Genomic DNA, 16,253 nt, shown 5'->3' on the forward strand with positions numbered 1-16,253 from the left:
ACAGAAGTGGCAAACGTCATGACACCCATGCTGATGGACAATAGAGGTATGACTGCTGAATCCTATACACTTTATAAGCACTTACATGAGTACATGGATCGTGCAGTCCATAACAGAACCAAGATGCTATCCTCCAAATAAAAGGAAGCCAATCTGGTGGTCCCCTGCCATAAACAAACTCTACAATAGAAGAAAAAAACTGTTGCAAAAAAGAGTAAAATCCCATGATTGGAGGAAGCTGAGATCCCTCATAAAATCCTCCAAAGCTAGTTATGAAAACAAAATCGCCACTGGTTCTAAAGACAACCACAAAGCATTCTATAGCTATGTCAAAAATCTCAATGGCAACACTCAGATCTGCTCTCAGTTACAGCACAATGGCACGAAATATACAGAACCAACTGATATTGCCAACATCCAGGCAGATAGGTTCAGTGCTAACTTTACCCCACTCTCACCCCCTAAAGGGCCCATCTCTATACCGGAAGAATGCAAAGTTCCTGTAATCACGGCTGCACAGGTAAAAAAACACACTCTCCAATGCCTAGAACACAGCATCCATGGGACCTGACAACATCCCAAGCTGCATTCTACATGAACTATAGAATGAACTGGCACCGCACCTAAGTACCATGTTCAATCATAGCCTCACCTCAGGCTTTGTGCCCACTGAATGGCGCACATCAATGGTTATCCCACTCCACAAAGGGGGAGCCACCATGGACCCCAGGAACTACCACCCCATTAGCCTGACGAGCCTGGTCTGCAAGGCTATGGAACATATCATCATGGAACTTATAAACGATGACATTGGTAATCTCCAAACTCTGGACCCTACCCAGTTTAGATTTGTAAAAGGCAGATCATATGTCCTAAACCTGATAGACTTCTTTGAAGTGATCACCAAAGCCGTAGATGAGGGTAAGGTGGTCCACACAGCCTATTTAGATCTTGCCAAAGCTTTCAACACCATCCCCCACTCCAGAATTATAGATAAACTCACTAAACTAGGTATAAATCCCTATGTCACAAGATGGGTTGCCAACTGGCTCACTGACAGAACCAACACTGTGAAAGTAGCAGACTCTAAGTCCAACTTCAGACCAGTGACAAGTGGAGTACCACAGGGTTCAGTCCTAGGTCCTCTCCTGTTTAGTATCTACTTCTCTGAAGTACAGGCTAGCACAGAAGGTCTTTGGCTAACAAAGTTCGCAGATGACTGCAAACTAGGAGCTATAATCAAAACTCCTAACGATGTGGACATCCTACAAAAGGGCCTCACTGAGACAGATGACTGGTGTCAAAGCCATGGCCTCAAGCTCAATGCCAAAAAGTGCATTGTCATCCATTTTCGTAAAAACTTTGTACCCATGAACTACCACATAGGTGGAAGTCTACTTAACACCGAAAGTGTGATAAGAGACCTTGGGGCACAGATGGACAGTAGTCTCGTCTTTGATAATCACATCACCACAGTTGTCAGGAAATCCTTCTGCGTGGCACACCTCATCACAAAAGGTTTCTCATCCAGGATAAAAGAGGTCATTGTTCTCCTCTACTCATCACTCATTTGACCCATTATAGAATACAGCGCTCCTTTTGGTATGTACCTCACAAGACATCTACAACAACTAGAATGGCCGCAGAAATACCTCACAAAGAGGATTACCAGCCTCAAACAGATGCAGACCGTCTCAAAAAACTCCAGCTTTATTCTGTCACATATCACCTACTCAGAAGCGATCACTGCCTAACATACAAAGCTATGTCAAACCCATTGCTGTTGGACATGCTCCACTTAAAGAAATCCCAATCCCTCCGAGTTACACGCTCTATGGACATAAACTTTGTCACCACAATAAACAGAACATGCAGGAGGGATAGATACCTGTCCCAGAGACTTTCCATACTGTGGAACATACTACCTATCTATATCAAACAAAGCTCCGCATTAGCACTCTTCAAGAAAAATCTTGATGATTGGATGGGAGATAGGAAATTCACCCTGGGGATCACTTCTGTGGCTCTGCTTGACAGGGGCACAAGAAAATTATTTTTTTGGGTAGCAAAAGCCAGGGAACAGTTTGGCTAGGCTTATATAGGCCCTAGGGCCAATAGCCTAGTACCTACCTATGAACAGGACCCCAAAGGCATATTAAGCAGGCCCCTTATAGGGTGCCTGAGAGAGTTAAACAGATTCAGAGGGAGGAGATACAGGAAACATTGGAAATAGGGGTAATTTAAGATTCCAATAGTCCCTGGACTTCCCCAGCGGTGCTGGTGCCAAAGAAGGATGGCAGCACCAGGTTCTGTGTGTACTACAAGAAATTAAATAGTCACGCAGAGTCAGATGCTTACCCCATGCCTAGGACAGATTAAGCCCTAGAGCAGCTGGGTGGGGCTAAGTATCTTACCACCACTGATCTTACCAAGGGTTACTAGTAGTTGCCCTTGACTCCCAGTGCTAGAGAGAGGCCAGCCTTTGTGACTCCTTTTGGCTTGTATGAGATCACAAAGATGCCCTTTTGGATGAAAATGCTCAAGTGACTTTCCAGAGGCTGGTAGATCATATCCTTGCAGGAGCAAGAGATTTTGCCCTTGCTTACCTAGATAATATTGCCATCTATAGCCATTCCTGGCAAGAGCACCTTCAGCATGTCAGGGAGGTGCTAGGCAGACTACAGAGGGTAGGGTTGACGATTAAATCCAGCAAATGTCAGGTGGGTATGGCAGAGGTCTCCTACCTGGGACATAGAGTGGGGAGTGGTAAGATCAGGCCAGAACCTGCCACAGTGGAAGCCATTCAGGCATGGCCTGCACCTGTTACCAAAAAGCAGGTGAGGGCATTTTTAAGGACAGCGGGGTATTACAGAAAGTTTGTACCCAGTTATAGTACCATAGCTGCTCCCTCACAGACCTGACAAGGAAAAACAGGCCAGATAAGGTAGTGTGGACCATAGCATGTGAGCAGGCATTCCAGAAGCTTAAAGAAGTTTTGGGAGGACCCCCTGTGTTAGCCAGTCCAGATTACAGCAAAGAATTTGTTGTGCAGGTGGGTGTTTTGAGCCATGGGGTGGGGGCTGTACTTAACCAGATTTCTTCAGAGGGAGAAGAGCACCCAGTCGTTTATCTCAGTCCTAGGCTCCAACCCTGGGAGTAATGCTATGCAGCTGTAGAAAAGGAATGTCTAGCCATAGTGTGGGCACTACAGAAATTTTAGCCTTATCTGTATGGAAGGAAAGTCACTATAGTTACAGATCACAATCCCCTAATTTGGTTACATCGAGCCAGCCAGCAAAATGCCAAGTTACTAAGGTGGAGCCTATGGTTGCAAGCATATATGTCAGTGCAGCACCACAGTGGGATTAGCAATGCCAACACAGATGGCCTCTCAAGACAGGGAATGGGGTAAGGTATACTCAGATAAACTCAACCCTCTCAAACAACGTTTCTCAAGGGACACTTGAAAAACTAGCTTGATTTCTGTGGGGGGGGGGGGGGGGTTACCAGCCCAGCTAGTTAGAATTTTGTAAATAATTCTAAGTTATTGTAGATATTAGTTTGATCCACAGGCTTGTTTGACAAATGTAAGAAAACTGTGTTATGTGCTGAGCTTCAAAAATGTAACCACAGTGCACCTTGCTGGAAGAAAGCAGAAATGTATATAAACTCTATGCCTATATAATATATGTTTTCATGGTAGAAAACCGGGACATACAGAGTTAACTTGCAAACTCTTAAGAAAATAAGCTGATTAAAAAAAAAACGAATTTTATGACTGTGTGTGATCTCAAGATAAGGATCAGGATGTCTGGGCATGGTGCTTCTTTCTATTGATTAACTCTGAGATAATTACTAGGTTTCACATGTAAAGTGTCTTTTATTGCTGTGACTTCCTTGCAATTACAGATCCCAAAGAAACGTTACATTTTAAGTTCTTTGAGCCTGGGAAACTTAAGCAGAAGTGACAAGAATTATGTAATCTGAAATGACTCAGCAGTAATTTGTATTATCAATTTAAGAACTATCTCAAAAGAAAGAGATTGCATTTTGTATTTTGTTCTGAAGCTGACAACAACTCATCAGCACTTGCTTTACTTTGTAAATAAGTTATTTAGGTACAGTGATTTCTATTAGAGATAGATAGGAATATAGCCAGATTAGTGTGGATGTTTTCCATATTTATGTGAGACTATGTTACAATGTTGTTTTAAAGTATTTCCTGTGATTTCTGAACTCTGTGTCGTCACTGTGTTGAATTGAGTATTGTCTTATGTTTTTATTATTTATTATTAAATAAATTTAAACCTATTAATGGTGGCTGATTTTGTGTAGAGATAATATAAGGTCTTAGCGTACTTGCATGTATTTAGTGATACCGTACAAGCTACTCCAATAGCCTTGCTGTTCGTCACACTTACCAATTGGATAATAATGACATTGCACAGTAGAATTGGACACCCTTTGGTAAGGGCCTTTATAGTAGTTGATAGTAGTGTTTGGTGGCAGTTGGTACTACCTTATGGTCTGGGCAGAAGGGGCATAGCTTGTGAACCTGTGCCACTCTTCTCCAGGAGTGTCTGTGTGTTGTATATAACTCAAATCTCAAAGTGTGTGCGTGTCAACTACTTGGGCAGGGACACAAAGAACTGGCTGGACAGAGAGGGTACTGGAGGTTTTGGGTTGACCACTCAGCTGAGATATGAACCCAATAGCTTTGCCAGTGGGGAGTCTTATTAGAAATCTGGAGTGAAAAGGAGAAACCAAGCCCAGACTGACTGTGATCTCTGTGTGCTCTTAAGGGAAATTGTACTTTACCGTGTGTATACTTGTTATCCTCCCAATATGGACGCCCCTCACTGATGTTAGTGGTGAGGATTGAGGCTCCTTGATTACTGGGCCAGTGCACAGGCATCACACCATCCTGCCATCAAATGAGAGGGTTGGCACCTGATTTAGTTTACATGAATTGGGTGTTGTCAGATGGCATTTTGCATTGTTTAACAAATATTTATGGGACTTTAATGAGGTACAGTTTAGCAAAATCTGCAAAGTTGGGAGAAAAATGTTATTGAGCAGTAAAGTACACTTGCATGTGGTTATGACTGAATGTGACTGTAGGCAGAGTCAAACTAGGAAATTAAGAAATTGTAATAGCTAATGTGTATAGCTGCAGTCCGTATAGCTGGCTGTAGTGCAGATAGCCCCACAGTTTTTGTGCAAATAATGAGTGAGATGTGGGGCATTAGTGATGAGGCAATCCCTGTTAATGAAGAAGTGCAAGAAATCACTGTAAAACACACAACTTTATAGACTACTGTGTGATAAGCAGGATACTTTTGGAAATTTCTGTTATCTTTTTGTCGTAAATGTTAAGCTGTTCTTTCCTATTAAATATTAGTGGAATTCACATTGTAATTGCACCATCATACTTCATAGCTCATAGGTAAGTCCTAAGCTAGCTGCCTTTATGGGCCATTTTAAGCCGATCTAATTTCTCTTGGTGAGAATCCCACCCTGTACCTCCTGTCTGTGAGATAAACACATTAACCATTATGCTGCCATCTTTTCACCTCCAAAAAACAGTGTCCCGTTCCCATAGTGGGAGTCAAACTTGGGCCACCTGTGTGAAAACCAGGAATCCTGACCACTAGACCATATAGGTCATCTACAATCTGAGTGTTAGATTTGGGGATGAAATTTTGTGTAGTTGTCTTTACCTGACTGGTCCTACAGAGCGCTGTACCCTAAGCTTATTGTATATTTGCTTCAGTGGTTTGGGCTTCTGAATATTAACTCTAAGTGCAGCAGACAGTCACATTCTGCATTTCTGAGTTTAAGAATTGTCTCTGGACAGCCTCAGGTATTTATATTAGTTATAAGCCTGTATGTTTTCACATCTTATTTAATGGAATTAATTCTGCTTGGGTTTATTCTTCATTTGAGTTTACATACTATGCAGTAATCTTTTGATTGAGTTGACCCAAAATTGACTAGGTCAGGTTTGGATGTTTAACATGTACATGACTGACACTCTGTAGTCTATTCATTCGAGCATGACAGACCATACATGTAACCTTATGAAACTAATATAAATTTATTGATCTTGTTGTTGGGTATATTAGGGATAGCAAGGGTAATAATCTTGTCATGGTGGGTGACCCATTTTGTTGGCTGACTAGACCAAATGCATTTGACTTTGTTGTTGTAAACCATATTCAGATATTACATAAAGTTGCGGTGGTGGTGCTACGGTAGCGTTGTCGCCTCACAGTACGACGTCCTGTTCGATTCTCAGCTAGAGCGTCTTCTGTGTGGAGACTGCGTGAATGAACGTACCTTCGGTGAATGTTGTGCGTCAGGGCTGGCAACTCGGCACGTAAAAATCTACTGCCAATCATTAGCGGACCGGAGTTCCGCTGTGGCGACCCCTAACTGGGAAAAGCCTAAAGACACAAACAAACATAAAGTTTTCTTCACAGTACAGTTTCCTAGATAAATCATAGCCAGTAGAGCTGCTTTCCATAAATCCAGCTTATTAATCATTTTGTAGGACTTTGACTTGTAGACTACTTATATCATCCTGACGTATGTGATGAAATCTCTCTCCCTTCATCACCCCCCTCCATCATGCCTCCCTCCCACCCTTCCTTCCTCTGTCTCTATCTCTGTCTCTCTCTCTCTAATACATGCTTTCCAAGTCTTTACAAGTAAGTACAGGGAGGAAGAGAACCGCACCTGCCTGTATGTTACTGTTTATACTGACAAGGTGACAACCCTCCTGCATAAATTGTCTGGAATTTTGTAGTGGAAGACTGCCACCTGTCTCTCTGTTACAGTTTAAATACAAATATGGGATAAGACTACTATAGCGGACATGCAGGATACGTTTGGAAATTTCTATTATCTTTTTGTCGTAAATGTTAAGCTGTTCTTTCCTATTTTACCTCCATCCCTCAACACTGCAACTTTGTCACCCATTCTCCCATCACACATACAGCTGCCAGAGAACTTTCAGGGTGCAGATCCTGTGGCACTTTTCAGTTCATTCAGTATTCCACAGGCATACATTGAGTGTAAACTGAAATGTACAGCAAATTATAGAGTAACTTGCTAATACTTATATGGTCATAAAAATGGGCGCTGTTGATCGTGCATACCATAAAATGTCTTTGAATGAGGTAAAGCAATGTCATTATGTTCTGCTTGCTGCACTGTGTGGTGCTTTGCAAATGCAGTAATTATTATTTTATTTGTATTCCTCCTTTCCATTTTACTTATGTGTTACTTATGTATTTTACTGTGCTTTGAACCTTGAATGTCCATATTATGGACTATTCAGCATAGTTCCACAGTTTGTTACCAAACCCAAGCCAGTACTGTTCCAATTTAGATTCCACTCCCCCCCAGCCCATGTTTGAATTAAAAGTAATGGGCCTTTTCTTCTCTGAAACATGCAGCCTTACAGGCCATTAGAAACTTTCCTTTGCAGTTGTTCCCTATCCTGATAATAGAGTTGAGTTTAGGGTCCTGTAATTTCAAGGGAAGAGAGAGACAGAGAGAGAGTAGAGATAATGAACCATACAACCCGGAGATAATTTTTATGTGACCCCAGTGCAGTGAAAAAGTAATTAATTCTTCAGTAGCAGTTCCTTCTCTGTCCTCCCGTGGCATAAAGTCTGTGTTTAGTTAATAAATAAAGTAACTTGTATGTGTCATTATAGGCTTAACCACTGTAAAACCAACCAGACAAACAAACTGAGAAAATACGATGAACCACGGCCACAAATGGACTATTCAGCTTGTAAAATAAATGCCAAAGCATGTTTTATTCAAAATGCACAATAAAACAGCAATAAAATATGCGCTTTCGTCTCTTTCTAGCTTACAAAGAAACTTAATCAGATGATGTTTCTTTATATGTTATAAAGAGCTTCAGCATTTATTTTACGAGCTGAGTAGTCCATTTGTGGCCGTGGTTCATCATTGTAGGCTTAACATTGACTCCACTACACACAGAGTCTCATAAACCCAGGCCAGCAGTATCACAAATGCGGAGATAGATATTTACTTGTGCACCTGATAATGAGTCGATAGTCATGTATTTATTATATTTCTGTCCTCTGTCTTCTACATATGTGGGTTTACATTGTTATTATAGGATTTTATAGGACAGCACTGGAAAGTTGTAACAGCTTTAAAAGATGCAATGTACTTTGTGCTGCTATACCAAAAAAATGTGGAAGTGTGAAGTGTCTAACAGCTTTTTAAAGCTGTTGGTTCACTTCTCAACACTTTCTGTGTGACAGCTGTAAGTATGTTACAGCTTTAAAAACTGCAAAATACTTTGAATCCCTACACATTTAACTAGTAGCTCATCAGAACATCTAGAATTATGATTGGATTTCTCTAATCATAACCTACTAGTTATGTTTTCTTGAAAGTTATACCAAGATTCACTTCTCAAGTTTCTTTTGGAGATGAATTTCTTGGCATTCAGACACACAGTGTGTTACAATTGAAGATCCAGTCATAATGATCTTTGTGTTACAATAGTTAGCATATCTTTAATGTGACGATGACAAAATTGAACAGCAGCTTTTTCTGCAGCTCCACTGCAGCTTGTTGATGGAACTAGTGATATTTTTGAAAAAACAGGAAAGAAAAGCATGATTTCCTGATTTTTTTTTTTAATTTGTAAGCTGTTGCTTGAAAGATACATTTGAATCAGACTGTAAAAACAGATGCACATATGTTAATAATGAAAGTTGCTTACTGGAAGTTTACAGCAAAAACACATCATAGTTTTTGTTTTCTGAAACTGAATTGATACAGTACAGTTATTTATCGTTGTACGGCTCACTAAACATTTTAAATAAGCAGTTTACATGAAACTATGTCAGTTGGCTTGGAGTTTTATTAAAACATGTAACATCATGAGTTGCATTCTACAGTGGGTCTGGGATGCAAACAAAAGAGACTGTGTCTACACTAATTATGCCTTGTGTATATATAAAAAGATGTTTTATAGACTGGTAATATGAACTTGAAATCATTGTAAATTAACTTAGTTTATTAAATGGTCTGTCACTTTTTAATCCAACTGTGAAAAGGAAGGCAAATACATCTGGCAATTGCCCCTTGACCCACCATATGATTTTTCTTGGGAGTTTGGTTTAATGGCTCCTCAGATTGCAGTTTAACTGAAAGTGGTCTGTGCCTGTCTCCATTATGAATCATTCATCTGCATTGCTGAAGTCAGTTGAATGGGTATGTATTTTAAATTTATGCACCTGACATGGCTGAGTCTTTTAACACCTTTTTATTTAATTAAATTATACAGTTTTATTGGCAACATAACACTCAAAGCCCTAGGTATTTGAAAATAGTTATAAACAAAGCTGTAGTATAGGTTGGAGTTTGATTTATTTTACTGACCTTTTGATGATTTGGAGATATTTATGAAAAAGTATTAAGAAATGGAAAAGATTATCTAAGGAAAAACATATATATATATATATATAGTGCATACAACGTGCTGAATGTAAAGAAACAAATGTAGTTATTTAGCTTCTGGTTTCATGTTGCTTTAGTTTGCATATCATTACTCCAGAAAAATAATGATAGCTTGAGTAACAGTCTTGTATATCTTGGTGGGATAATGTCCTGCCAAGTTCGTGCTTAGAAATCACAGTGTAGAATTATATTTTATATAAAACAAAGTATAAGACATTTAAGACATTAAATTACTGTTGGTTTTACTGTAACTTGCAAAAAAGCCTTGTGGGAAAGCATTCTTTAGAAACATTGCATTAAGTTAAATGCCAAACAATTGAAGAAAAGCTCTTTTAACAAATTCTTTTCATGCTGGTTGTCTAGGTAATAAGCCTGTTACTTACCAAGGAGTGACATTTCTGGGCTATTAAAAGATTAGCTGTTTTAAAAATCATGAGTACGGAAAGAGGTCATATTAAAGGGCTAATATATGTTCCATGGGAATTTGGCCATGTATTGGAGCCCAGCTGAGAACTACAGTAATTCAACACCACTAAGAGGGGTAAATTACATTAGTCTTGTTCCTGTTTCATGACCTGTGAAGAGTATCCAATCCAGCGGAAGTATTTCATGACCCTTTTTATACATTTCCTCTTAGAGTTGCTGAATGGTATTTTATTTCTTCTTTTAGGAAACGCAAAGAAGAAGCTGGTCTGCTCAGTATGTTGTAAGAAGTGTTCCTCATCGGCAAATCTAATAGAGCATCGGAAGGTCAGTTGTCTGTAGTTGCCACACAACGGGCAGCCTCTTACTAGCACAGTTGGAAGTCATAGGTTGGGTCACTGACACTGATACCAAACATGTCCATTTTTATTGGTATTTCCCTGTCAGAATTATACAGCATGCCTTTCTGTTGAATCACTATCAGCAGCCAACCCAGAGAGATAATATGAAGCAGGTATGCTTTTGGGTATGTTTTTGTGTGAAACGAGACTTCATGAAATTCTAAGGAAAATGTCAGGGTCCAGAAAGAATTCTGCTACTGTGTAGTGTAATAATGTCATTTGAAACATTAATGTCATGCTACTTAGCACTACAAAGAAAGACCAACAGTAAATATGTGGAAAAATGAGCTGACAGTCAATGTGGTAAGTAGTAAATGCTTCCTTTCCACAGAAACGTAAAAGTTTGAAATCCATGATTAAAATCTCAACAGTGCGACATTTTCTTCCTTGAGCCTTCTGAATGATTTGCTGGTATATGTTGTTATATTTAATGTAGACTTTTTAGTCACAATGTGCTGCTGTATTTTCAGATGACATCTTATCTGCAGTTGACCTTAGTTCTGTGCTGTTTGTCCTTGAGCTAACAAATGTTATTTGCTAGCTGAGAGGTAGACTGTCTACTAAACTTTTTTTCTGTTACTGAAAAAGCCTTTTGCTGCATTTTTCCTTCCTTCCCTTCATTTAAATTTTTCTTCATTTTAGCACTTCATTCTAAGTTTTTTTCATGAACTAGAATTTTCAGTCCATTTTATAGCTTTATACATAACTGTAATGTTCAGTTTTGCATGTCATCCTTTCCTATTGATTTTGCTCTATTATTTACTTTATTTTCCCTTTCACCCACATAAATTTCCCATTGAAGATAGAGCAGCAAAAGACAGCTGTCCTACTGGGTTTGCTATCATATCCTGGAAACGCAGTTGGTGGAGTAGTGGAACATCGAAAGTACATTTTTCAAAGAGGCTGAAAATCTAAATTTACCATACAGAAGCTTGAATATCAATGTCCGGATGGCAGATGCAGGTCAATTGGCACATTTTCAAAATGGCGAATATTGAACACACAACATTAACATGGTGGCTGAAAAACGTTTTCATTTTCACTATTTAATGACGACCTGATGACTTGACCAAGTGCATTTCCAGATTATGATCGTAAATCATCCTACTGTTGTATGCTGTCATTTGTGCCTCAGAGTCTACTGTTCTGATTGTGACTGCAGTAACTTTGGTTGAAGGACAGAGTTATTTGATGAAGTGCTGCCCTGGGAGAAAGATATTGAACCTCGTGGTTTCAGCCTTCTTGTTTAGTGGTGGCTCTAGTGTATTGGCTGAATTTCAGGACTAAACTTAGGATACTCTTGGTTTTAATACAGGAGTAGTTGGCACAAGTACAACAGCAACAAACAGTTTGGTGTGACATGACAACAGGAGCCCAAATGTATACAGTTGGACAGAAGATAATGGTGCTTACCCCTGTTCAACACAATAAGTTACATGTAGCATGAGAGAGACCTTTTACTGTTGTGAGACATTTAAGTGGTGTTTCATGTGTGGTGTAGTTGCCAGCTGGAAGCAGAAAGCATAGACTTTACTATATCAATATGATGAATCCCCTTAATAGAGAGCGAGAGAGAGAGAAGTAATTAATATATGCATTGGACTGCAAAAGGAATCAGAGGGTGATCTAGTGGTGGTAGATCTCCTCTGTGAGATTCAAACTTACACTAGCCTATACCCCTAATACAGGTTAATGAAATCCGAGCAGTATTGCAAACATTTGAGGACATGTTCAGTGCTAAGACAGAGTGTATGTATGCAAGTAATGGAGCAACTTTGGGGCACAGGACCCAAAAGGTAAAACAAACAAGTGCCTTACATGGTTCCTAAGCAAGTCAAGCAAACTATATGGGAAGAACTGCATGAGATCTTGATTCTGTGGTAGTATAAGAATGCAGCAGTCCCTGGGCCTTACAATTGCTGTTATTGCCAAATAAAAGGGGTATGAGCACCATGCCACAGACTGTAGGACATTAAATAGTTGCATGAAAGCATATGCATACCCCATGCCCAGGACATATGATGCATTTCAGCATCTTGGAGGGGCTAAGTGTCTTACCACTTCTGACTTTACTAAGGGTCACTAACAAGTACCCTTGAATTCTGCTGTGAGTAAAAGGCCATCATTGGTCACCCATCTTGGGTTGTTTGAGTTCACCAGTATGCTCATTGGGATGAAGAATGCCCTAGCAACATTCCAGAGGCTGGTAGAGTACATCCCAACAGGAGCTGGAGTCTGTACTCTTGCATACATGTACAACACTTCATTCTTTAGTCAGTCCTGTTAACATGTCAGACAGTTATTGAGTAGATTAAGAATGGTTAGATTGACTATTAAGGTAAACCGATGTCAGGTAAGAATGGCAGAATTAGTTTATGTTAGTCATCAGATGGGAGGTGACAAAAATTCATTCAGAACATGGTAAAGTGAAGGCCACATGGACATGGCCAACACCAGTTATCAAAAAGCAGGTAAAAGCATTCTTCAGGATAACTGGGTGTTACAGAAGGTGTGTTCCTTGTTACAGTCTTGTAGCCACTTCTCTTGTACACCTCACCCAAAAGAATGAAATGACTTCTTCGAAACAGTCACCAAGGCCATTGATGAGGGAAAGGCAGTCCATACAGCCTACCTTGACCTTGCAAAGGCTTTCGACACAATACCCCACTCGGGTATTGTAGAAAAACTTACCAGCTTAAATGTAAACCCATATGTCACAAGATGGGTTGCAAACTGGCTTAAGGACAGAACCCACAGGGTTAGAGTTGCTGGCGCTATGTCAGACTCCAAGCCGGTCACAAGTGGTGTCCCACAGGGCTTGATCCTTGGCCCCCTATTGTTCGGCATCTACTTCTCAGAAGTACAGGCCAACATGGGAGGACTTTGGCTGACAAAGTTTGCAGACGACTGCAAATTGGGCGCCATAGTGGAAAGTGCATCGGACACGGATATCCTTCAGAAGGGACTCACGGAAACAGATAGCTGGTGCCAGAGCCATGGCCTGAAGTTAAACGCCAAAAAATGTATAGTCATACCCTTCGGGAAAAACAAGGTGACCCCAAGCTACCATATAGGTGGCAATCCACTAAGCACAGAAGAGGTTATCAGGGACCTGGGGACCCAGGTTGACAGTGGCCTTTCTTTTGACACTCACGTTGCTAAAGTGGTTAGAAAGACCTTCTACATTGCCCACCTGATCATGAAGGGATTCACATCCAGATCTAGTGAGGTCATTGTTCCCTGTACTCTTCACTTATCAGACCAATGATCGAGTACAATGCCCCATTCGGGATGTATCTCACCCAACATCTGCAGCAATTGGAGAGACCCCAAAAGTTCCTCACCAAAAGGATAAAGGACTCCAAAATCTGTCATATGCTGCCAGATTGAAGAAACTCCAGCTCTATTCAGTCGCATACCGTCTGCTCAGAGGTGACATGTGCCTGACATACAAGGCCATGTCCAACCCGAATTAATGGACATGCTCCACCTCAAAAAATCCAAATCCACCAAAACCACTAGAGCAAGCGACTTAAACCTTAGCACGGATATAAATAGGACGTGCTGAAGGGATAGATTTATCACTCAGAGACTCCCTATGCTGTGGAATAAAATCCTGGTCCATGTGAGGCAGAGCACCTCGCTGGCTCTGTTCAAGAGAAATCTTGACCTGTGGATGGGAGATCGTAGGTTTACCCCGGGAATCATCTCTGTGTCACTGCTGGACAGAGGCACAACAAATTAATGGGTACAGTATTTTTTCATATAAGGGGTGGCGTAAGCCACAAAACTTTGGGCTAGGCTTATAAATGCCTTAGGGCAGATAGCCTAGTATAAACCTATGAACCTATGAATAGGACAGATAAAGTTTTCCAAATAACAGTGTGTGAGCAAACTTTCCAGAAACTCACTGAGTCCTTGAACTGAATACCCCCCCACTCCCGATGCACTAACTAGTCCTAGTTGTATCCAGGAGTTATGCTGGTAGATACCTCATGCCATGCACTGGGAGCTGTACTTAGATTTCCTGGAAGGGAGAAGACCATCCAGCAGTATACCTTAGTTATAGACTTCTGCCAAGGGGACAGTCTAATACAACTGTGAAAAGAAGGGGTTGGGAATAGTGTGGTCTGCCCAAAAGCTTCAGCCTTAACTATGTTGTAGAAAATGCAGTTGTTACAGACTATAGTTCTTTGAACTGATTACCCACAGTGAGTGGACAAAACTGGAAACATGTTAGATGAAGTTTGGGATTATAGTCCTGCAGTATGATAGTGCAGCATTGCAGTGGTGCCAGTAATGCAAATGTAGATGATTTATCAAGACTGGACTGGATAGAATAACTTAAAATGCATTTATACCCTTAAGCATTGTGTTTTGGTGGCGTGGCAACAAAACTTGCTTGAGGTCTACAAGGGGTGATGTAGAAAAGTATTACTGTGCTAGAACAAATTTAGTTGTTTTCAGAGAAGAAATGTGATAAGCTAAGTAAAGCTTACAGTTTTTTCAGTGAAACTGTATTATGCTGAATTTAAATGTAAAAGTGTAATTATACTTTTCATAAAACTTTTATAAGTCTTGCAGCATGTAGTTTGTATAGAATATATAGAATGGAAAAATGTAACTTTACTAAGTGTGAATCTTTAATGTAGAAAAATGCAAATGCTAATTCATTTATTGACATACTTTTGTAGTGTGAATAGGCACTAGCATTCTTAAAACAGTGCTCAAGCGGAATCATTTGGCTTGTGGAACTGTTTGGATTTAGAAATCAGAGAAAGGTGGGGATTTCTGTGTCTCTTTAGCTACTGGCAGTAATAGGTCCAGATAAGTTGTTAGTCATATTTCATCTTTATGCCATTTTCTACAATGCCCATATTTCCACTTCCTAATAATTCTGTTTTAAAATAAGTAAGTAAATAATTGCTATCTGAGGCATACTTTTGTATATTTATTTTTTGTGCCTGATCAACCATCGAGGAGGAAGAGACCTCTTTTCTACCTGAGGAAGGTCCATGAAAGTCGTGCAATTGGGAGGATGGCCTAATGGTTAAGGTGTTTGCCTTACAAACACAAGGTACAGGGTTTGAATCTCACAGGGGATAACTGGCTAGGCTTAAAATGTCTCGCAAGGGCAATTAGCCTAGTACTAATCTATGAACCTATGAACCAGTCTGGTCAGCTCCATCTAAATCACACGAGAGAATGCTTCCATTGGCTGCCTTGCTGCAGTCCTGAGTCTTTTGTCTGTATTCACAGATGGGCATGGAGGTTGTACTTTGAGATCACCCTCTGCTGGAGAACCATCATGAAGGACCAGTATGTACAAAATGGGATCACTCTCAGTTATGTGCTAAAGCTCACTACTCCTGCCCATAAAGAGATCAACTAATGGATCATTTCATTTCAGAATTCTTAGAACAACTTCAAAATGTACTTCTGTTAGGGACCTTAGAGGCAGTGTAGCATCAAAGGAAGGTCAGGAGTTTTGCTTTCAGCTCTTCTTGATCTTAAAGAGGACACATTTTTCATTCTGTTCTGGACTCCGTCTACTTCAAGCAGCACATTTATTACCTGTAGTTCTGCATTCTTTCCCATCATGATTTGGTCTCCCAGGGCAGATGGATTGCATCATTAGACATCAGTGATACTTTTGGGCGCATCAGTGTTTGTGGTCCACAGAAGAAACTGCTGTAATTTATCCTGGGTGAACATCCCTTTGAGTGTAAAGTGTTTCCATTTGGGCGTCCCTTTATACCCGTGTTCACCATTTTAGTGTAAGGATAAGGAGTGCACACTGATCCTGTACCTGTCGGTCCTAACCAGGGACTGTCTTGACACAGTTCTGCTGTGAACATTCCCATTGTTGCAATCAGAAGGACTGACTATAAAGTGGTGTAAACCCCCTCTGAT

General features: G+C 40.4%; 1 protein-coding gene across 2 annotated transcripts in view; it reads left to right on the forward strand.

The window, feature by feature from the left end:
* PRDM5 (PR/SET domain 5) overlaps positions 1-16,253 on the forward strand; it is a 2,968,604-nt gene that overhangs the window by 1,175,648 nt on the left and 1,776,703 nt on the right. For both annotated transcript variants that reach the window (XM_044074997.1, XM_044074998.1), the window contains one exon: positions 10,187-10,266. In XM_044074997.1, coding sequence (XP_043930932.1) covers positions 10,187-10,266 — 80 coding nt within the window. The remainder of the gene's footprint in view (positions 1-10,186; positions 10,267-16,253) is intronic.

This window comes from Protopterus annectens, chromosome 6.part0 (assembly GCF_019279795.1).
Source record: "Protopterus annectens isolate FY-2018-M chromosome 6.part0, PAN1.0, whole genome shotgun sequence".
Classification (NCBI taxonomy): Eukaryota; Metazoa; Chordata; order Ceratodontiformes; family Protopteridae; genus Protopterus; species Protopterus annectens.